Source organism: Drosophila takahashii, chromosome 3R (genome assembly GCF_030179915.1).
Source record: "Drosophila takahashii strain IR98-3 E-12201 chromosome 3R, DtakHiC1v2, whole genome shotgun sequence".
Taxonomy (NCBI): Eukaryota; Metazoa; Arthropoda; class Insecta; order Diptera; family Drosophilidae; genus Drosophila; species Drosophila takahashii.
Genome location: NC_091681.1, coordinates 7,874,065 through 7,898,450, shown reverse-complemented (window position 1 = coordinate 7,898,450; position 24,386 = coordinate 7,874,065). Strand labels below are relative to the sequence as shown.

At 35.4% G+C, this 24,386-nt stretch overlaps 2 protein-coding genes and 1 long non-coding RNA gene across 3 annotated transcripts in view; 2 read left to right on the top strand and 1 right to left on the bottom strand.

Annotated features, from left to right (window-relative positions):
• Window positions 1-24,386, bottom strand: part of LOC138913438 (uncharacterized) — a 96,588-nt gene that overhangs the window by 58,284 nt on the left and 13,918 nt on the right. The window lies entirely within an intron of this gene.
• On the top strand, window positions 4,926-6,213 carry LOC138913303 (uncharacterized). Its single transcript, XM_070216555.1, has 2 exons — window positions 4,926-5,026; window positions 5,081-6,213. The coding sequence occupies exons 1-2, from the start codon at window positions 4,948-4,950 to the stop codon at window positions 6,211-6,213; spliced, it is 1,212 nt and encodes a 403-aa protein (XP_070072656.1). The 5' UTR covers window positions 4,926-4,947.
• Window positions 16,192-18,632, top strand: LOC138913529 (uncharacterized). The gene is made up of 3 exons (XR_011419299.1): window positions 16,192-16,372; window positions 16,425-17,023; window positions 18,171-18,632. It is a non-coding gene; the product is annotated as an uncharacterized lncRNA (long non-coding RNA).

The window sequence follows — 24,386 nt, the reverse complement described above, 5'->3', positions numbered from 1 at the left end:
ATGCAGCTAAATCCCACAGCGTTTGGCGTGAACCCTACTTTTTTTGCACTTTCAAAAGTTGTAGGGTAAGGTGACGAACGATTTGTTCTTTAATGTAACTTCTCCAAAAATCAATATTTTTTAAAAGTGTAAAAGCAGAAAGTTGCTTACATTTACTGAGCATATTTCTAAAAAAATTGGGATTTGAAATTTCAACGTAGCCAAATCCCACAGCGTTTGGTGTAAACCATCCTTTTTACAAAAAAAAAATTAATTTTTTTATATATTATTTACGGAAAGGGTTTTTTCGATACGGAAAAGAAAAAAGTAATAAAATAATACCCAAACTTACAAAAAAAAAATGGTCAAAAAAAAATTTTTTTTTTAATTAAATTAAACTGACGTCACTATTAAAAACAACAATAAAACTGCAGCAGTAAATGTTCTCTGGTATTATTATATTTTTTTTACAAATAATCAACGATAACAGTTAAAATTCTTGAATAAAAAAAGTTCGTCACAATACCCTACAAAAAGTTTGTCACGATACCCTACAAGGTAGACTTGGAGCAAAAACGGTGTCACTCTCAAACGGCGCAAAAGAAAAAAACGCGATGTACCAAAAACTGTTGATAAAGATTTCATGTATACGTGCATATATTTGCCTGATTTTATTTTCCACTCATCTTTGCTCTGGCACTGCTGAAACACATGTAAATTGAATGGGTTTGCTAGTTTGCGCACCACATTTTTAGCGAAAATTACCTCACGAACAAATTACGGGACTTCTTATTAATATTACTGTAAATACATTGTCGACACGATAAGGGGAGACGACTACATTTATTTGAAATTTTTGGCGTGACGTCATATATGAGATTCGACGAGTTCGTCACATTACCCTACTCGTCAAATTACCCTACACTCCCCTACATAATAAAAGAAAAAAATTAAAAATTTGAATTTCCCGCCAGGCTACATATTGCAGCCCTGAACAGCGGTTTGCCGCGGCTGCGTTGGTTTATTTTCATTTCTAAGTTGGCAAGATTTTTAAAAGCGTACCAAAATGCCGTCTGCTCTAGAGTACTTGCGAAGGCATAAACTGCGAGAGGCTAGGACGCAGAAGAGATCCTTACAAACGGTTTTACATGGACTACCATGGAGATTTAACTCATTGGCCAGGTCCTTTCACAAGATTGCGGCCGCCCTGAGTAAATCCTTTGGCAATGTCGATATTATCGCGAACGAATCGGAAGAATATGGTGTCTTGCGCTGGTAACCTATGTTTACCCCTGAAAATTAGCAACGTTTATTAGTTTAAATTAATAATAAACAAAAACGTTGTACTTTTTTACTTACATGTTTTCTTCTTCTTCATAGCCGGCGTTTTATCTGGCAAAAATAGGACATTTTTTCACGACAGTGATGCCAACTTTTTGCAAAGGCGGCCTGTTTTTATTAATTTCCCAATAACTACAACTTCTTTTACCATAAATCAGTTTCATTTTTAATGTACGTCAAAATAGCGTCGACCAGTTAGCAACGACAGTGGAACGGTGGACTTTGGAACACTGGGGGCATTTTTATTTTTTTAATTTTCTCGCTATTTGGGGGCCGAATTGAAAAATGTTTGATGCAAAATTGTTTAGAATTAAAATATCTATCGATATATAGGTTGGGGCCAAGTCCGAGGCCTGAAAGTGTTTCAAAAATGCATTTGAAAAATCGGGTATCCACCATTTGGTTCACTGCTCCCCTCACAGAGGCTGTGCCAATATGCACGCTAAACCTGGTTATTAAGCGTTAATTTAAGCTTCTTGTCTAAAAGTTTCAATAAAATCAAACCCACAGATTTTGAGTAAAACGCCTAACAGTGAACCAACCTCGGATTTTTCCCATACAAAAAAGGGGGCCAAAAATTAATTTGTCTGGGGCTTCACTCATAGAGGTTGTGCCAACATGCACGGTAACTGGGCAGATTGGGGATCCTCCTAAGAACGTTTTGTGAAAATTTCATGAAAATTAAACCCACAGTTTTCGAGAAAATTTATTTACAGTGTGCGGGTTAAATGGTCAAATTTTGAAATTGGCCGCTTTTCGCTGACAGCGCCAGCGAGACCACCTTACAGTCATTTCAATTATGGTTTTTTTCCACGGGGTCACACTGAGACAGCGTGCGGAGCCATGACATAAACCATCAATCTATGCAAACTTTAAATAATTAATACAGCTCTCACAGAGGTTGTGCCAACTTGCACGGTATATCAGTAGAAGGGGCATCATTATAAGTAATTTCTTTCTTAATTTCAGCGAAATCAAAAACACAGATTTCGAGAAATTCAAGTCATTTCAATTATGGTTTTTTTCCACGCGGTCACACTGAGACAGCGTGCGGAGCCATGACATAAACCATCAATCTATGCAAACTTTAAATAATTAATACAGCTCTCACAGAGGTTGTGCCAACTTGCACGGTATATCAGTAGAAGGGGCATCATTATAAATAATTTCTTTCTTAATTTCAGCGAAATCAAAAACACAGATTTCGAGAAATTCAAGTCATTTCAATTATGGTTTTTTTCCACGCGGTCACACTGAGACAGCGTGCGGAGCCATGACATAAACCATCAATCTATGCAAACTTTAAATAATTAATACAGCTCTCACAGAGGTTGTGCCAACTTGCACGGTATATCAGTAGAAGGGGCATCATTAAAAGTAATTTCTGCCTTAATTTCAGCGAAATCAAACCCACAGATTTCGAGAAATTCAAGTAATTCAAACTAGTGTTTTCACAGTATCCAGCTAGCGAGACAGCGTGCGGAGCCATGACATAAACCAAAATCTAGGTATTTATACGATATATCGGCAGTTGAGCCAATTGGCAAATGTTTGGCGCCCAATATCGAAAATAAATATATTTTTATAGCGAATTTTCAATTAATATGTATGAACCACATAATTGACTTGCCCTCCTGATTATTTTGATACATAATTCATCCAAATCGATCTAGTGGCTTGGTAGAAATTAACAGTTTACTGATTTTGGAAAAATATAATTAGGGTGTTCAATTGCGTTGCAAACGTGTTAACTTTAGGGGGATTCCCTAAACTGTTGAATTGCTGAATTGTTGAATTTTGGTCAGCTGTTAATCAGCTGTTCCATACAAAGTCAACTTTCAGAAATTTCAGCAATTCAACAGCCTCGGGGCTGATGAAAATTTTGTTGAATTGCTGAAAAGCCAGAGTTGTCACCTTTTTTTAAAAGTCGTGGCAACTCTGTAACATTTTAGTATCATTAGTACGCATTATTTATTTTAAAATCAACTTAGAAATCATATTTGTGGTTCTTTTTACCTTGGTAACACTTTTAGACAGTAACTAGCAATAACACAGGTCAACAAAATGGACTTTATTAAAAGGTGCAGGCCTATTGGCATTAAAACATGTTAATATAGACGTATATAAGCATATCTGCATACTTAGTTTTCGCGTTTAACGGGTGGTATTTGGGCAATCGCGGTTTGAAAAAAATAGCAACATTTAATTTTTTCATTTAAGATATCTTCGAGGGTCTGTGCTCAGTTGTAATAAAACCTATGCCAAAAAATTGCTTAGATGCCCTTCTACATTATTGCACTTAAGGTTCCATCATAATTTGAGTCAATCACAGCCTATGAGCCATTGAAGTAATTTGTTCACCTCTATTCCCAACCAACTTGATGCGGTGAACACGCTTAAAAAAATACAAGGAAAAATATATGCCCTAAAATATTTTACAGGCATCTAGAGGCGTCTTTCACCGAATTTTTAAGACAAATAAGACCATTGTACATCGAAGGATGGAATTTATAGAATTTTTTCCGTAAGAACTTAAAAAGTAACAACTATTTTTAAATCCCATTTTACATAAATATCTGACACATTCGTAAAAATGTGCCTTTCAATTTGGTTAGCAGTAGGCGCCGAACATAGACAAATTATATTTTTAAGGGATTAATATGCCTTAAAAAAAATCCCCACCACAATTTTAAGGCGACGCCACTGTTATCTTTAAAAAGCCTACTGTGTAAAATCACGAAAAACTCGTTACGTAAGAGTGACTCTAAAATACTTGTTACTTTTCCCATTCTTACGGAAAAAATTCTATAAATTCCATTCTTCGAAGTACAATAGTGGGATTTATCTCAAAAATTCGGGAAAAGACGCCTCTAGATGCATGTAAAATATTTTAGGGCACATATTTTTCCTTGTATTTTTTTAAGCCTGTTCACCGCATCAAGTTGGTTGTAAATAAAGGTGAACAAATTACTTCAATGGCTCATAGGCTTTTATTAACTCAAATAATGATGGAACCTTAAATGCAATTATGTAGAAGGGCATCTAAGCAATTTTTTGGCATAGGTTTTATTACAACTGAGCACAGACCCTCGAAGATATCTTAAATGAAAATATAAAATGTTGCTACTTTTTTCAAACCTCGATTGCACAAATACCACCCGTTAAACTCGAAAACTAAGTATGCAGATATGCTTATATCCGTCTATATTAACACAATTTAATGCCCATAGGGCTGCACCAAAAACACTGTTGGCCTGTGTAATAAATCAAATTTTACATGCTTTAAGTTCCGTGAAACTTTTCAACAAATAACAGCTGTTTGAAAATTCAACAGGAACCATTTTGGGTCGTACCCTTAGTTGCTGAAATTTTTTGTTGAATTTTCAACAATTCAGCAATTCAACAGTTTAGGGAATCCCCCTTTTGTAAGTTTTCCAGACGAGAATTGTGAACGCCCAATATTTTAAAATATCGTTGCAGGAAATTGACGTTCAATAAAAAGCCAACTTTTAAATTGTTGTATTGCCTAAAGTATTCGTTTAAAAATGTAGAGCTGTGAATGAAAAGAAGGCTTTGTAATTTTCTGTCATTAAAAATAATATGTATGTCTACATAACACAACCCAAAATGCCACGTAAAAGTGTTAAGGATGTAATGATTGAATGGATCATAAACAATGCAGTGCTTGATATCGAAATGACTGAAGGTATAGGTAAAAGCGCTACACATTATTGGCGTAAATTAATTTAAGCCATTATAGATGCTAGTCCGAGGGATCAAGTGGATGAAGAAATTGATGAAATAATGGAGACCCTTAGTTATGATATGAGTATTATTCAGTCGTTTCGTCGAGGAGACTTTTTTCGGATTAAAAAATCCCATGATTGGCAAATTAACATTCTGACCACTTTTAGTGATGAACGTTTTAAGCAAATGTTAAGGGTGTCCAAAGATCAGTTTTTAATGTTGTTGGATCTAATAAGAAACGACGAAATATTTCAATCGACTGGAACCAAAATGCAATATCCTACAGACTTGCAACTAGCAATAGTTTTATTTCGATTGGGCTCATCAGGGAACAGCGCATCCGTAAGAAAAATCTCTACAGTATTTGGCGTCGGTGATGGTGGGACGTTAGCTCTATTCACGGAACGAGTTTTTACTGCCTTTTTGCGACTTTTAAAAAAGTATATCTATTGGCCTAAAAGAGAAGAACGCGAGGTGATAGTTTTAAATACCTTCCATGAGTTGCCCTACTGCATTGGCTATATTGATGGCAGCGAAATAAAACTCTTTGAAAAGCCTCCAAAAAATCATGGAGTATATTACTCGCGCCATCGCATATATTCTGTGAAGATGCAAGCTGTATGTAACCACAAACTCCGAATTCGAGATGTTGTAATAGGAAGTCCCGGTAGCTACCACGATTCTAAAATATTCAAAAATTTAATTGGAAAGCACCTTAAAAGACATTTTAGTGAAAATCAGTGGATTGCAGGCGACTCTGCCTATCCACTTTCAGAAAATTTAATTACCCCATACCGCAGCAATTCACGTCAGTTGGAACCGAATGAGCAGCTGAATTTCAATAAAAGACACAGCCAATACCGCGTTAGAATCGAAAATTGTTTCGGGATTTTGAAAGGAAAATTCTGTAGTTTAAAAGAACTTAGACTACGACTATCAAATAGTTCAGCCCAGGCATCTCTCTGCGATTGGGTTATGGTGTGCTGCATAATTCATAACATTTTACTGACTGATCACGATATACCGGACCAACAAGGACATTTAAATGAATTCCAGAATGGCAATGAATCAGAAATAGAAAATACTCGAAATCCTGCTGCCGCCGAAAATAAAAGGAATAGCTTGTACCACCTCATGTTTGAATAATAAATAAAATTATTTTTTTAAGATTTATTTCATTTATTTTTTCATGTCAAGCTCCAACTTTAACATTCGCTCCTTGTGTTCTAGTTCCATTTTAAGTTTTTTCATATCGTTGTCCAATCGCTTTTCCTCTATTTCCAGTTTCCGGTTTTCTAGTTCCTTACTCCACATAAACTTTTCTTTTTCCAGAGCAAGCGTATCCTGAATAAATTTCATTCTTTCGGAGTCCATTTCTTGAAGTTTCGCTATTGCAGTTTTTTCTTTCTTCTGTTTAGTTTTACCTTCGAAGGACAGATCCAACCGATATCTATATCAACTTTTTCTTCAGGAATCTCAATAATGCTCCCCTCATAGTTTTGCGATTCGTGTACCATTATGTCCAGATCTTTTTTCACAAAGAATATCGATCGCAGTAAATAGTACTTGGGACACATCTTTAAGATTTTTGCTGCGAAAGTATTTTAGATAGTTTAAAATACTTTGAAAATATGAAATGTTATCCTCAATAGTTGTCTCAGAATCTTCCTCCTCTATTCCTGCTCCTGTTGACTTACAAAAGTCTTCTGCCTTTCGCCAAGCCAACTTTAAATGACGCACTTTAAAACGGAGACTGTTCCAAGTAGCGTCAATTTTTGTAGCCTCCAATACTTCATGTAGTAAAGTTGGGCCGTTGGTTTCTATAGGCTTAAATATTAGCTACAATTATAACTCACATTCTGCAAGCTCTTACCTCAACATTTTTGTGCTCCAACATATAGTCTAGGACTTTATCAACTTCGCTCTCTGACCATCGCTTAGTTTCGACCTCCCTGGTACGCTTTCTAGAGGGTTTTTCTTCCATTGAAATTATTCTTCAATTATTTTGATTTATAGAAGACAAATTTTTTTCTTTTGTATTTAAAAATCAAATTTGTTTCTTAGCTTTCACTGTCATTATCATGGATTCAAACCCAACTTTTCGGTATATTTTTAGTATTTTAGCTTAAATTCCTTCCCATTACTAACCCCCTATTTTTACACAAGTACAACGGATTTGTATACATAGGCTGGGGTGTTGTAGGCCTAGCAAACTATTTTGTATGGAAATTGTTGTTGGAACTGACTTACACTTTTACACTTTACAACGTTTGCAACGCAATTGAATACCCTAAATAATTTCTTTGTTGCGATTGCGGGCTTTACTTCCAAAGTAACAGGGAATGTTTTCTGCAGTATTGAAACTTTTTGCGATTGGGGAGTTTCAATATTTGGTTTTGGTTGATTTTGGTTTATGTCATGGCTCCGCACGCTGTCTCGCTGGCTGGATAGTGTGAAAACCCTAGTTTGAATTACTTGAATTTCTCGAAATCTGTGGGTTTGATTTCGCTGAAATTAAGGCAGAAATTACTTTTAATGATGCCCCTTCTACTGATATACCGTGCAGTTGGCACAACCTCTGTGAGAGCTGTATTAATTACTTAAAGTTTGCATAGAAAATGTGTGGATATTTACATGGTTGATGTCATGGCTGTAAGGTGGTCTCGCTGGCGCTGTCAGCGAAAAGCGGCCAATTTCAAAATTTGACCATTTAACCCGCACACTGTAAATAAATTTTCTCGAAAACTGTGGGTTTAATTTTCATCAAATTTTCACAAAACGTTCTTAGGAGGATCCCCAATCTGCCCAGTTACCGTGCATGTTGGCACAACCTCTATGAGTGAAGCCCCAGACAAAATAATTTTTGGCCCCCTTTTTTGTATGGGAAAAATCCGAGGTTGGTTCACTGTTAGGCGTTTTACTCAAAATCTGTGGGTTTGATTTTAATGAAACTTTTAGACAAGAAGCTTGAATTAACGCTTAATAACCAGGTTTAGCGTGCATATTGGCACAACCTCTGTGAGGGGAGCAGTGAACCAAATGGTGGATACACGATTTTTCAAATGCATTTTTGAAACACTTTCAGGCCTCGGACTTGGCCCCAACCTATATAGATCGATAGATATTTTAATTCTAAACAATTTTGCATCAAACATTTTTCAATTCGGCCGCCAAATAGCGAGGAAATTTAAAAAATAAAAATGCCCCCAGTGTTCCAAAGTCTACCGTTCCACTTTCGTTGCTAACTGGTCGACGCTATTTTGACGTACATTCATTTTCAACTACAATACTAAGTACCTTTGAATAAATAATTCGTTAACAAAACATTTCGATAACTAACTCCGAAATTTGAACAAATTTGGTATTTTAAAGTGCTAGCTAATTGGTAACACTGCCAAGTAGACGGTTTGCCGATGGATTTTTTTAGCTAATTTTTTCGAGAGGTTTTATAAAAAGCATATTTTTAAATATAAACCGAAGTAGGTATAAAAATCGTAGTATGCAGGTAGTTCATAAAATTCATTAGAGTTTTCTGTGGCATACTACGATTCTGTGCATACTACGATTTGTATACCCACTTCAGGTTATATTTAAAAATATGCTTTTTATAAAACCTATCGAAAAAATTAGCTAAAAAAATCCGTCGGCAAACCGTCTACCTGGCAGTGTTACCAATTAGCTAGAACTTTAAAATACCAAATTTGACCAAATTTCGGAGTTATCGAAATGTTTGGTTAACGAATTATTTATTCAAAGGTACTTAGTATTGTAGTTAAAAATGAAACTTATTTCTGGTAAAAATTCCATGGTAAAAGAAGTGTAGTTATTGAGAAATTAATACAAACAGGCCGCCTTTTGCAACAAGTTGGCATCACTGTCGTGAAAATGTCCTATTTTTGCCACATAAAACGCCGGCTGTGAAAAAGAAGAAGACATGTAAGTAAGAAAGTACAAAATTGTTGTATTATTATTTAAACTAATTTTCAGGGGTAAACATAGGTCACCAGCGCAAGACACCATATTCTTCCGATTCATTCGCGATAATATCGACGATGCCAAAGGATTTACTCAGGGCGGCCGCATTCTTGTGACGACTGCTTAAGAGGACCTGGCCAATGAGTTAAATCCCCATGGACTACCACACTGAGAAAACTTGAGAACAAAAAAACCAAGAACAAATCTTCTTGATTTCAGTATTTTGTCTTATCACTTTTTTTAGCACAAACGTTCTTGAAATCAAGATTAAAAGTATTCTTGATCTGGCTTTTTGAGAATACATCATTCTTGATTTAGTTTATCAAGCATGAATGCTATTGAAATCGTCCCCAAGGATTCTTGAAATCGTTCTCAACTTCGTCTCAGAGATGAAAAAAAATTAGAGAGATAAAAAATGAAGAAGACATTCTCTCTGGAATTTTTCGGCAAGCTACCGAAGTTCACTTCGGCTCTCGTCAAATGCTCGTTTTTTTCGGCCAGTGAAGCGGAGTAAGTGAAGCCAGTATGATGGACGCTGACGACACACGTTTAAACAACCTTCTAGAGAAACTAGATATTTTGAGTGCGCTGCCCTCCCTCAAACGTAAGTATTTAATAATAACATTAGTGTTAAAATAATAATAATAATAGTGAAAATAAGCTATATAATAAATAAATATTTCGAATTTGTATGTACATTAGGGCGGTTTTTTATAAGGAATTTTTATCTCACCCTTTTAAATACAAGATATTTGTGCAAAATAACTTAAACTAAAATCCAAAAAACTTTAAATTAAGTCTAAGGGCTTGCGCAATGGTCTCAAAGTTTCCAAAAAAAATTACTCATACGGCACGTAAGCCAGTATGAGTTTTGGGTTGGCAAATCTTTTCCCATATACACACTTGTCAAATATTTGATTTCGTTCATAATCGTTAACAAAATTGAGAGCACCTTTTTTGGTTGGAAAGCTAAATTTCAATTTTGATGAAGAAGAAACTTTGCCGTCAAAGAGGACCGTACTTTGCTCTACAGGACAGTTCTTCTGAAAGAAAGTTTCTTATCTGAAAGTGCTCAGCTTGTTGCAAAAATGCTGGTTAGCGTGTGGGAGAGCAAGGAAATTCGAGTACGTCCTTTGACGAATATCGCGACTTAACAAGAAAAGACAGACGGACATGGCTTGATCGACTCTCCTGGTGATGGTGATCAAGAATATATATACTTTATATAGTCGGAAATCATTCCTTCATTGCGTTGCAAACTTTTGACTGAAATTATAATACCCTATACCCTATAATGCAGGGATATAACAAAATAAATAAATTTATGAATTTTCGGTATAATTATATTGCTTTGTTTGTCTTTTATTACTTAGGTATGAAAGATTCAGTAAATGTACAGTGAGTCACATTAATATTCGTTTTTTTTTTTGTCAACTTCAAACGTGAATAAAAAGTTTGAAACTAATAAAACAAAAAATCAAATAATGCAGAAATAAAGCTTATTTTATTACCTTTTCATAGATATATATATGTTATTACTTTTTTTAACATTTAACTGAGAAACATGCATAAACGAAAGAAAAGCCGAATATTGGGGCCACATTAAAATTCGGTTTTCCCTTTTTGTACTAAAAATCAAAAAAATTATTTAGGAAATAAACTAAATTTGACATTTAAAATGCTAGCCATTATTGTCTATGGTATCGTTTAAATATTTTGGCATACTTTAAAATATTTTTTTTTCCTATTCTGGGCCAGTTTTTCCAACCTAATAAAAGGATGTACGGGATAATGTCAATAAAGTTTGCAAAGGTACAACAAATTCTCGATTTTTATTTTAAAATTATGGTTAAACCCTTAGTCTTTAACTAGAAATCAGTTTCAGCGCAATCCATTAATCACACCAAAAAAAATGGATGGGTACAAAAGCAGAGTCGCTCGAAAATTAATTTTTCCTTAAGTTTTGTATGGAATCAAGCAGCAAAACGCTTCTTCTGAGCGACTCTGTTTTGTACCCATCCATTTTTTTGGTGTGATTAATGGATTGCGCTGAAACTGATTTCAAGTTAAAGACTAAGGGTTTAACAATAAATTAAAAAAAAAAATCGAGAATTTGTTGTACCTTTGCAAACTTTTTTAACATTATCCCGTACATCCTTTTTTTAGGTTGGAAAAACTGGCCCAGAATAGGCAAAAAAAAAAAAAATTTTAAGTATGCCAAAATATATAAACGATACCATAGACAATAATGGCTAGCATTTCAAATGTCAAATTTAGTTTATTGCCTAAATAATTTTTTTGATTTTTAGTACAAAAAAGGGAAAACCGAATATTAATGTGGCCCCAATATTCGGCTTTTCTTTCGTTTATGCATGTTTCTCAGTTAAATTTCAAAAAATGTAATAACATATATATATCTATGAAAAGGCAATAAAATAAGCTTTATTTCTGAATTATTTGATTTTTTGTTTTATTAGTTTCAAAATTTTTATTCACGTTTGAAGTTGACAAAAAAAAAAAACCGAATATTAATGTGACTCACTGTAGATGTAGACGACTTTGTCGAATAATAGTCCACGTAAGTCATTAGACTACGAAAACAAACTAAAGTAAAAATTTAGGTTTCGACTTGGGATCTAAACTTGTTATAAAACCCTAGCAAGTGTTTTTTTGGCCACGATACGTACATTAAGATTTTTAAAAATATCTGCATAGCTTTTTACCCACATATTCTGCATATAGTTTGGGGGCGATAAATAAAAAATATATTTGTTTGATTTGTGGTGCGACTCCCTTAAATATTGAAACTTATATAGCCATAGCGATTTTATTTTTCTTTAGCCGTTTGTAAAGGTGACAAGGTTACCTTTATGTTTAGACTCAATAAGTAATGACAAGTCTACGCCATCTACAGTGATGAACTTAATTATTGGCACACTTGCCATCTTGGACTTTAGGTTCAATTTTCTCCGACTAATATATGAATAAAAAAATTTAAATAAATTTGTTTATGTAAAGGCCACATTTTACTGTTTAAATAATTTGGTTTCATATTTATATTTCTTAAGACTTATTTTTTAAAACTCAAAAACGAAAAAATGAGCCTATTCTGCCCGAACAAAATTCTTGGCACACTTGTGTTGTATTTAACTATTTCGCTAAAACTTAACCGATTTGACTCATTTTTTTTGCTAACTCCGCTAGGCCTCAGTTGTCTAGATGGCATATTGCTAAATTTGTATCCTTAAATCGTTAAAATAACTTAATTTTAACTAAAAACGGTTATATAAAAGTATGTTAAATGCCAATACCCATATCTGTGCGAAAAACAATATTTTAAGGGCAGGATCAGGGTCAATCATATGCTAATACTAGGAAATATGAGCCCAGAAGTTGTTTTTACCATTCGGACCTTTTACGGCGTTTTAAAGGACTCTCACTGTGCAAAAATGCAAGGCACACATCCCGACCCATGGGTTTAAGAGGCCAGGGAAGCGAAAGAATCAAGAAAAAGGATAATGTCAACCCTTAGATTTTATAAGCACAGATCGAAGTTTAGGATAGGAAGGACTTTTACAAGGATATTCAACCAACGGACATTTTAAAGGCCCTGTAATGTGCCAACTAAATTTTTTTGCAGCTAGAAAAAATTAAGTGATTTCAAAGGCCACCAATATAAACATTTAGGATACAAAAAGGGATACTTTAGTATCCCAATCGGCTTTTTTAACCTTTTTACTTTATCAGGTGCTATACCAATCCTTTCCATAGACTTAAGGACTCGGAAAGTTGACCTTCAAAATAAATGAATATTTTCTAGCTGCAAAAAAATGTAGTTGGCACATTGCAGGGCCTTTAAAATATCCGTTGGTTGAATATCCTTGTAAAAGTCCTTCCTATGCTAAACTTCGATCTGTGCTTATAAAATCTAAGGGTTGACATTATCCTTTTTCTTGATCCTTTCGCTTCCCTGGCCTCTTAAACCCATGGGTCAGGATGTGTTCCTTGCATTTTTGCAAAAAATGGATGGGTACAAAAGCAGAGTCGCTCGAAAATTAATTTTTCCTTAAGTTTTGTATGGAATCAAGCAGCAAAACGCTTCTTCTGAGCGACTCTGTTTTGTACCCATCCATTTTTTTGGTGTGATTAATGGATTGCGCTGAAACTGATTTCAAGTTAAAGACTAAGGGTTTAACAATAAATTAAAAAAAAAAATCGAGAATTTGTTGTACCTTTGCAAACTTTTTTAACATTATCCCGTACATCCTTTTTTTAGGTTGGAAAAACTGGCCCAGAATAGGCAAAAAAAAAAAAAATTTTAAGTATGCCAAAATATATAAACGATACCATAGACAATAATGGCTAGCATTTCAAATGTCAAATTTAGTTTATTGCCTAAATAATTTTTTTGATTTTTAGTACAAAAAAGGGAAAACCGAATATTAATGTGGCCCCAATATTCGGCTTTTCTTTCGTTTATGCATGTTTCTCAGTTAAATTTCAAAAAATGTAATAACATATATATATCTATGAAAAGGCAATAAAATAAGCTTTATTTCTGAATTATTTGATTTTTTGTTTTATTAGTTTCAAAATTTTTATTCACGTTTGAAGTTGACAAAAAAAAAAAAACCGAATATTAATGTGACTCACTGTAGATGTAGACGACTTTGTCGAATAATAGTCCACGTAAGTCATTAGACTACGAAAACAAACAACCCTAGCAAGTGTTTTTTTGGCCACGATACGTACATTAAGATTTTTAAAAATATCTGCATAGCTTTTTACCCACATATTCTGCATATAGTTTGGGGGCGATAAATAAAAAATATATTTGTTTGATTTGTGGTGCGACTCCCTTAAATATTGGAACTTATATAGCCATAGCGATTTTATTTTTCTTTAGCCGTTTGTAAAGGTGACAAGGTTACCTTTATGTTTAGACTCAATAAGTAATGACAAGTCTACGCCATCTATATGAAATTAAAATATTTGTTCAAGGGCAACAGTACGTATGTAGCAGGATGGCTACGTAGTAGTATGTATGTACCCTGCAAGCATTTTCTATCGCGGAAGTCACTATTTAGTGACGTCTAGAAGATGAAAACGATCGTCCGCGATATCGCATTCGGATCGCCGAAGTCACCCCCGTCGGGAAGAACTGTTCCGCTACGGCGACACTTCCCGAAGTCACTTCTGAGTGACTCCTAGAAGTGTCGCGGAAGTCACTTCCAGAAGTGACTTCGGCGACGCTTCTAGAAGTGTCGCAATAGTGGAACAGTTCTTCCCGACGGGGGTGACTTCGGCGATCCGAATGCGATATCGTGCAAATCACTTGTAGAAGTGTCGCCGAAGTCACTTCTGGAAGTTACTCAGAAGACACTTGTAGACGATACCTAGAAGACCCTTTCCCAATTGGAAAATATGTTTTTTGTGCTCATTCTTCATGTTTATTCTTTCAACACATTTATTGAAATATATAGTTACAAAAGCATTGCGGCATGTAAGCACGGTCCATAAGCTTGTAGGAAATGGTGTTGTATTATTTTATTTAAATCCAGTTCCGTGTTCCGTCTATGAAAATGCTTAAAACAACAAAAAAATAATTAATATTGTGCCATATAAAAATCGGAGGAGGTATTTACCTTTTATAATTAAATAAGTGGAGTATAGTTAAGTTTTCGGTTTGCCCAGAGTTTCACGCCAAGTAATTCCTTTTGCTTTCGGAGGACAGCCTTGTACACTCTTAAATCTGGATTTCTCCAATTACTTTAATTTTTGATGTAAATAAATATCGTATTTTATTTATATTCCACCGGTATGTAATATTTAAAAAATAACGGGTTCACTCCGCATTTCATCACAAACACAGAAATTTAGAATAAATCGCACTGATCACAAAGAAATCTCGAAACGAACTGACGCTCGAATTCAAAATACAAAGTGCGTAGGTCAAAGAGAAAAAAGGGTAGTTTTCAGGTATAAAGAGAGAGCCAAGAGCGGACTGTACCCCAAAGACTTCAAAAAAATAAAACCACATTCCTTTCTATCTTCAATTTAACTTCCAGAAGTGAATTGGAAGATGATTTTTTCCCATTGGTTTTGTTTTTGTAAATTGTGTTCTATCGCATTTTCATCGCCCAAAAGTGTCTCAGAAGTTACTTCTACGCGATCGCAAGCCTTTTTAGGTAGTCAAATGTGATCTATCGCCATTCTATCGTCCAGAAGTGCCTCAAAAGTTATTTCTTCACGATTTGAACCCTTTTTAGGTAGTCAAATGTGTTTTATCGCCATTCTATCGCCCAGAAGTGCCTCAGAAGTTACTTCCTCGCGATTTGAACCCTTTTTGTTTTTGTAAAATGTGTTCTATCGTCTTTCTATCGCCTAGAAGTGTCTTAGAAGTTACTTCTCCACGATCGTGACCCTTTTTGTTTTTGTAAAATATGTTCTATCGTATTTTAATCGTCCAGAAGTGACCAAGAAGTGACTTCTTCGCGATAGATGTATATTTTGTTTTTGTAAAATGTGTTCTGTCGTGTTTCTGTCTTCCAGAAGTTACTAAGAAGTGACTTCTGGACGATAGGCGATAGAAATATCGCCCGTTTGCTTGCAGGGAATATTCTTGAATATTCCTAGAGTACGTTGTTGTTGTTGTAGAGCTTGCTCTCTCTCTTGCGATCTCACCACACTCACTCTCTCAGAAAGTCGGGGGTTGGTTCGAGTCGTGAGCTGAGAGCGAGTTCAGTTAAATGCCAGCAGTGATTCTGACCAGATAAAATTTGTGAAATAAAACTATATAAAAATTATAAACTATTTTGTGTAAACATATATTTAACTGTGTGGTATTTCATTAATAGGGACATATATCATACTAGAGTCCTGCACGAGTAGAGTTTGAAATCAGCTCTGAGCTTGAGCTTGAGCTGTTTGTTTGTGACTTTGAAATCATAGGTCATGGGATCATAGAATCATCGAGTAAGAGCTCCTCCCATGAGCCTATGATTCCAAGAGCCCTTTTAAACAGTTTGGCTCGAGTAGCTCATGTCAAAAAAACAAACCGAATAAACAGCTCACGTTATTCGAACAGAAATAGCTCCAAGGGCTTAATGTCAAACATTTACAATAAGCAAAAGTGCAGCATTTGTTTCTCGTTCCAAGCTAAGCACGTTCTCGTAAGCCAAACAAAAATTTTGCGACCGAAAAATTTAAAAAAAAGATTTGGTTTAAGTGTGTATTTCTCGTTCGAAGTTAAGTGCGTTCTCATTAGCCAAATATTTTTTTCCGACCGAAAAATAAAGGGAAAGCTTTCGGGATGGCTGCAGACCCACAAGTAAGTACCTCGTAACAATTTGAAAATTTATAACAAATTTAAACGCGCACAGTAAAATCAAGGCGATGATATTGTCGAATGTGTGCATAATTACCAAAAAGCGTGGGAGAAGCGAGGTCTGGGAAATTTTCGGCAACGTTCGTCATAAGGAGGGAGATGAGATTCCAAACGTGGTTGCATGCAGGAATTGCTCTTGTGTTTTTAAATTTAACAACACAACATCAAATTTGGCCAGACACAAATGTTTTAAAGCGGTTGGGTCCAAGGAGGAAAACCAGCCAGAAGTAAAAATTGATCAAGAGACAAAGTCAAAGATTGTTCAAGTAGCAGCAGCATGGACCGTGGAGAACTGCCGGCCTTTTGAGCTGCTTGCAGAATCTGGCCTCGAAAAATTTGCTAACGCCATGATAGGGCTCGGTGCCAATTTTGGCCCAAACATCACTGCAAAGTCCGTGCTTCCGCACCCAACTACAGTGTCAAGACGAATTTCGAAATTATATGCAGAACATTATAACCGGGTAAAAGATGAGATTGCCCGAAACAGGAAGAATGGGATCGGCTATAGCATTACAACGGATGGCTGGACCGATGATGTTTTCAAAAGCTCATACATTTCTGTAACCATTCATTACGTTTGTGACGGGAAAAATGGTGAGCCGCCTTCTTTCTGTGGAAAGTATGAATGGAAAACCATCAACCGGTATAAAAACATAAAATTTACACTCCAGTTATAATCTGTAATTAAGGGCCGGTTTCTCGAGTCCCTGTCAAAGTCCCTGATAGCTATCTGTCCGAAAAACTTAAAGACCAGATAAACTGTTCGTAAAAGCAAATCGGCTTTCTCGAGTGCTTTAATTTATCTGAACGAGAAACAATTACAGAGTGCTGTTAACGCACAGAATTGTGCAAAAAAATCGTGCTTCGATTATTTCATCAGCTGTTTGGGTATATTTCAAGGGAAAAGTCAGCTGTGATTTCATTTCTACTTCTTAGTTGGCTTTGGGAAATCAGCTGTCATTCTATCGAGCCGAAAACGCTTAACAGGGACTCCGAGTCCCTGTCAAAGTTAGCTCTCACATTTATGCTCAAGAAAGCCAAAATGCCTTAGCAGGGACTTTATCTGTTCGAGATATGTTAGCCGGCACTCGAGAAACCGGCCCTAAGTTGACTTATTTCCCAGGTGCAAATCTAAAGAAAACGTTGAATAGCTGCCTCCAAGAATATGAGTGCAACCTTTCTGCAGATAATGCAATCATTGTGACGGACCGCGGTGCAAATATGGTTGCTGCTTATAAATTTATGAGGCACATATACTGCATTAACCACTTGCTTAACAATGTGATTGACAAAACCTTTAACAAAGTTCCTGAACTGGTCAATATTTTAAAAATTGCTTCCAAATTAGTCAAGTATTTCAAGAAATCGGGACAGAACAACAATTTAAAGTCGTCGCTGAAAAGCCTTTGCCCTACCCGCTGGAACACAGCGTTTTACATGCTGCGCTCCATTCAGGATGGATGGGCAGAAATTTCCTCAATTCTTATCGAAAAGAAAGAGGAGTTCCGTCTTGGCGATTTAAATCTCAACAACCTGAAAGAACTAACGCAAATTCTAGAACATTTCGAAAAGTCCTCAAAAGTTTTAGAAAGCGAAAACTACCCAACCTTACACATGGTCATTCCAGAAATACACTCGCTAAAAAACAACCTCAAAATTTCATTGTTGACATACTTAGATAACATAGTTACACCTAACCTCACAAAATACCACAAAATTGCTTTATTTCTCTCTCCGCCAGGAAATGAATTACTTCAGTTTACAGATGTAGAAAAGTCAGAAACAATTGAAGATTGTAAAAAACTTATGAAACTATTCATTACTGGACAAGACGAAAACGAAGATGTATTACCTAAAAGCAAAAGCAAGTTTGCAGACTTCATTAGAAACTTCTCAAATGAAACGGATGAAGACAAAGTAAGCAGGGAAATGACGGCTTACTTAGCCACCATTACAATGTACACAGAAGACTTTAAGCCCCTAAAGTGGTGGAACGCCAATAAAAATCAGTTTCCACTTCTCTTCAAGACAAGCTGCCAAAATTTGGGGACTCCAGCCAGCAGTGCTTCGTCAGAAAGATGCTTTTCAAAAGCAGGAAGCCTTATTTCAGAGAAAAGAAACGCCATAGCTACCAATGGACAAATGGTTAAGGAAAGAAAAAGAGAAAACGATTATAAGAGAATCGTGGCCGACCGCCAGTACTTTTTTTTAGCAAACTCTTAAGAAATCGCGGTCCATAGAGGTTATTTTTTTTTAGCGATTTTTGGGAGAGAAACGTTTTATTATTCACTAGTAGAAGCAGCAAAATAATTATCCCCGGTGGACCGCGATTTCTTAAGAATGAACAAAAAGAAGAGACGGTTACAAGAAAACTATGGTCGACAAGCAATTTTTTTTTGGCAAACTGTTAAAAAAAAATTGCGGTCCATCGAGGGTAGCTATTTATTTTTAGCGATTCTTGTGCGGAGAAACGTTTCATTATAGTATAATTTTTAACAAAGATAACACAGGTCGACAAAATCAAGACTTTTTCTTGGCTCAAGAATAAACGCTACAAAACCTGAAAGAATTATAGCTGTAGATTACTACCTCATACTTGGAAACTTTCCAACACGTCGAAGTTTTTAGAAATCCGTGGTCAAAGTTCCAAATTTTCGATTTTTAGGCACTTTTTGCGGGTTAATAGTAAGAAAACCTTTCGTAGCCCAGAGCCACAATTTAGAGGAACTGGTACCTTGAACCTTTAACTTCAAGAGTGTCCAATCACAAAGCTGGGCGACCTCTATTTCTTTAGCTACAATGGATTTTACAGATGTACTTTTTGTCACTTTTTTTCATCTATAGTAGCCTGATATTTTCCTTGTTGAACTGAGACCCGTACACATACAATACATTAAAAATATCAGGCTACTATAGATGAAAAAAAGTGACAAAAAGTACTTCAGTAAAATCCATTGTAGCTAATGAAGTAGAGGACGCCCAACTTTGTGATTGGGCAATCTTCAAATTAAAGGTTCAAAGTACCTTTTCCGCTAAATTTTGGCTCTGGGCTAAGAAGGGTTTTCTTGCTATTGAGCCGCAAAAAGTGCCTAAAAATCGAAAATTTGGAACTTTGACCACGGATTTCTCAAAACTTCGACGTGATGGAAAGTTTCCAAGTATAAGGTAGTTCTCTACAGCTAAAATCCTTTCAGGTTTGGTAGCTTTTATTCTTGGGCTTTTTTTTTGTCGACCAGTGTAATTGTTGAAGAGGACAACATATTAAATCGAGTTGATCTTAAGATAATGCGGTTGCATAAAAAGCCACAAAAATCCTTCATCCAAATTAAAGCCAAATAAAAAATAAAAGGTTTTTTCAGCTCCGGTCGAAAAACTGAGCTACTCGAGCCCATGATTCCATGAGCTTATGATTCCATGAGCCCTTTGTTTTCGAACGAGTCGAGTAGCTCATTGTACAAATTTAGGAGCTGAGCTATTCGATTTGAAAATTTTTGTGAGCTGATTTACTCGAGCTGTTTTTAGAAATGGGAGAAAAAGGGCTCTACGAGTATACTCGTGCAGGGCTCTATATCATACCCCTACAAAATCAGAAGTGGGCCGATCACGAGCCAAACAAATTAAAAACTACAAGTTTAAAAACTAAGAAAGTGAAACAATTTAACAAACAAAATGGATTTGAACATAGTATCGATAAAACAATTAAAAATATGGTTAAGTGTATTAAAATGTTCAACGACTGGTACAAAACAGGAGTTGATTTTACGTTTAAACAAATTTACGAGCGAAAAACGCAATAAGTTTAACGAAATGAAGGAGAACCGAGACGGCGAAAGAAGTAACGGAGAAGACGGAGGCAACGAGAAATTCCAAGAACGAGACGGCGATAGAAGTAGCTGCAAAGAGAATTTCGAGGAAGAAGACGGCGGCAAAAGTAACAACGAAGACGGCGGCAAAGAGGATTACGAAGTAGAAGAAGGCGACGAAATTAATGGCGAAGATGGAGAAGGCAAGAACAAAGCTGGCGAAAAGAATGACAAAGACGAAGACGGTGAAAAAGTTCGCGAATTTATAAGGTGAAAGAAGCTACGAAAGAGACGGCGAACAGAACAAAGGTGGAGGCAGAAATCGAAACTGTGCAAAAGTGAACATGCAGAACCTAGCTGGAGAGAAAGAAAAAATGGAGAACAATTTTAATCAAAGTATAGACATTTCTTTGAGAATGGCTACGCAAGTGTTGTGTGAGTTTGCGGGCGAATCATGTGCTCGCAAATGGATCACTCGGATGTATAATATCGCAAGCATCTACGGTATAACCGGAAATTATATAAAAATGTTGATGGTTAGCAAAATTAAAGGCAAAGCTAATGTTTGGTTGCACTCAAATGCTGGGCGTGTTTTGTTACCATTGGAGGAATTGACGGCTGAGCTGATCGTAATGTTTGGCGAAAAATCATCAAAGCTGGAGATAAGGCACAAATTTGAGCATCGCAAATGGAGTGCAGGCGAGACGTTCGGGAGTTATGTTGACGACAAGATAATGCTTGCTCAGGGCATTAATATTGATGGAGATGAAATGTTAAGCTGCATCATCGAAGGTATTACAAATCAAGGGCTGCGCAATTTGGCCACAATCAATGCTTTGTGGATGTTGCGCACATAAAGCGAGCATTTGCGGATGTTAGATTGCCGAAATCTGTTGGAAAACCGATGACATCATTGGACTTCAAGGACAAGAAGGAGACACGATGTTTCAATTGCAATGCCAAAGGGCATTGGGTGAACGAGTGCAGGAAGTCAAAACGGGAGAAAGGATCGTGCTATGCGTGCGGCGAGATGGGACATTTTGTGGCGACGTGTTTGAAGAGCGAAAATAAGAACACAAGCAACAATAATTATGTAAGATACGTTGCAATCAATTTTATGAACGATATTAATACCAAGTTAACTACAAAATGTCTCATAGATACAGGGAGCCCGATTTCATTTATTTAAATATCAAAAGTACCAGAAAATGTTAGCAAATTACCAGTTTTAAATTTATATCATGGATTAAATAAGAGTTACTTAGAAACCTATGGAAAAATATTATGTTATGTTATGAAGAACTTAAATAAAATTAATTTTCATTTAGTTATTGTGGCAAACAAATCTATGAGTCATGATGTAATTCTTGGAAGATATTTTATGGAAGCATGTTATATTAATTTAAACCTCGACACTTTGAAAATGGTTACGGTTGAGAGCATTGAAAACCCTCCAAATGTTATTGATATTGTTAGAAATGTTAGAGAAGAAAAGCAGATTGTTAGTGATACTGTTAGAAATGTTAGAGAAGAAAAGCAGATTGTTAGTGATATTGTTAGTCATGAAAACCAGATAGTTAGCAATGTTAGTGATAAAATTAGCGACAATAGGCAGATGATTAGAAAAGTTAGTAAAGTTACAGATAAAGAAAGTTAGGAATAGCAATGAAATAGATCTAGTGGCAAAGGGATTATTTAATATTAATATTATAGATGAAAGTCCAGATTACAAAATTGGCAATCAAGTTAATTATAATGTTAGGTGTCAGTTTGTTAGAATGGTAGAAAGTTGTTATGTAAATAAACAAAGACCAAAGGTACCTGAAGTTAGATGTGAAATAAAATTAAGATTAGAGGATCCAAAACCTTTCAGTTGTTCGCCCAGACGTTTAGCTTATACAGAAAAAGAAAAGTTACAGATTATATTAGATGAATACTTAAACGAGGGAATTATAAGACCAAGTTAATCGGAGTACGCATCTCCAATAGTGTTAGTAAAAAAGAAAACAGGCGACTTACGACTATGTGTGGATTATCGAAAACTTAATAAGACAATGGTTCAAGATAACTATCCTTTACCTTTATTTTTCGATGATTGCAAAGCCATTATATGACTTGTTAAAGAAAGATAAAGAGTTTGCGTTTGAAGAAAAGGAATTACAATGTTTTGCGATGCTCAAGAAAATGTTAGTGGAAGCGCCAGTGTTAGGATTATATTATTACAAAGACGAGATAGAATTGCATACAGATGCAAGTGCACAAGGTTTTGGGGCGGTATTACTACAAAGAAAAGAGGATAAAAAGTTGCACCCTATTTTTTATTTTTCAAAGGCCACAACAAAAGACGAGGCAAAATATCACAGTTTTGAACTTGAAACTTTAGCGATCATTTATGCTCTACGAAGATTTTGAATTTATGTGCAGGGTAGACGGTTTAGAATAGTTACTGATTGTAACTCACTGACGTTGACAATAAATAGGATTGAGTTAAACCCTCGAATTGCACGATGGGCATTAGAATTGCTTGAATATGACTTTGAGTTAGTTCATAAATCGGGAAAGCTTATGCAAAACGTAGACGCGTTAAGTAGGAATACGAATATACTGGTAGTAGAAACGAAACGAAAATAGCTATTTTAGCCGCTTTTTCTTCCTTTTCATACAAAATTTTACTGAGATGTCTCCATTCAAACAATCATAAAAATACAAGGAAAAATATTTGCAGTTATTATTAATTTTTTTTTTGCAGTTATTAATAATTTTGTTTGTGGAACTTTGCATCAAAACATTTTTGTTTTAAGCCCCAGGAAAAAAGTGGAAAATTTGACTTTCGCAAAATTTGCTCACTTTTCAAAGGGGTCTTATTGGGTTAAGAACATTTTTGTGTCATTTAAACGGAATTGAAGTGCTCTTTCTATAGGTGCCAAAAGTTTTTAATATTAGTAGAAATATAAGTACAGTTAACATTTACATTTGTGAAAATACTTTTGACCACCCCTGTATTATAAATAAAACATGCATATTCTAAAAATGAGAAGCTATAATAATTTAGACAAGACAAAGTTTTAATACCCTTGAAAATTACTTACCTAAAAATGTATTCTCGATTAATAGCACTTTTGTTTGAACTCGAAAACAACTTATCAAAGTTAGAACGCGGAACAACGGCGCCTGCTTTTAATTTTACCGATTTTTTTTGACACCAAACAAAATACTTATTAAAAATGTTTTGCCAGCGTTGTTTAGTACATGTTTCTGGGTACTTATTAAAATTTTTTCATAAAAAAATATTAAATAATAAAAATGTTATGGCCAAATTCCAAGATCGTCTTTTTTCGATGGTGACTTGCGGTGGACATCATATCCCAAGAACGGTTCATCTCAAATCCCCAATTCAAAAAAATTAGATTAGTATATTGTACTGCCTAGTCCCTGAACGAAGGATTTGTAAAAATTTTGATTAAAAAAATAATGGCGAAAAATGTACTTTTTCAAGGTATACAATTTTGGATTTTATGCTCTAACAAGAAAGGAAGCTACCTTCGGCCATCAGAAGCTTATATACCCTTGTAGACAGGGCTGTGAACCCATATTATTTTTGCATGGGTTCGGTTCGGGGTTCAAACCTAATCGACAGATAATGTTCCGGTTTGCGAACCGGTTCAATGATGAGCCGGAGCAGGGTTCAGGTTCGAACCAGGGATCAAAAAATTTTTTTTTAATGAAATAATAAAGTCAACATTTATTTCCATGTATTTTCATTGAAATATGTACCATAACATTAAGACTTATAAGTAAAGTTACTAGATTTATGATTTATAAAGTGTTTACCAGTTAAGGCAAAGAGTATTCTCTTTGATTTAATCATGTAATTTTAATGTGGGCAATGCCCACAATGTTCCTGGGACATATATCATACCCCTACCCCTGCTTGTAAGGTTCAGTTTTAAAAAGTAATATGAAATAATACTTTAACGATTTTTAGGCGCTGGAGTCTTCATGGACAAGGAAGAGATCAATGAGGCGATTCCGCCAATTGGTTTACGTATTGTGTTCCGGGAGAAGCTGTTCGCAAAGTATGTATATATAAATAATATACAATCTTTATTATTTATTGTTATTTAAACTATATATAAATCTTGCAGTTTGTGGGA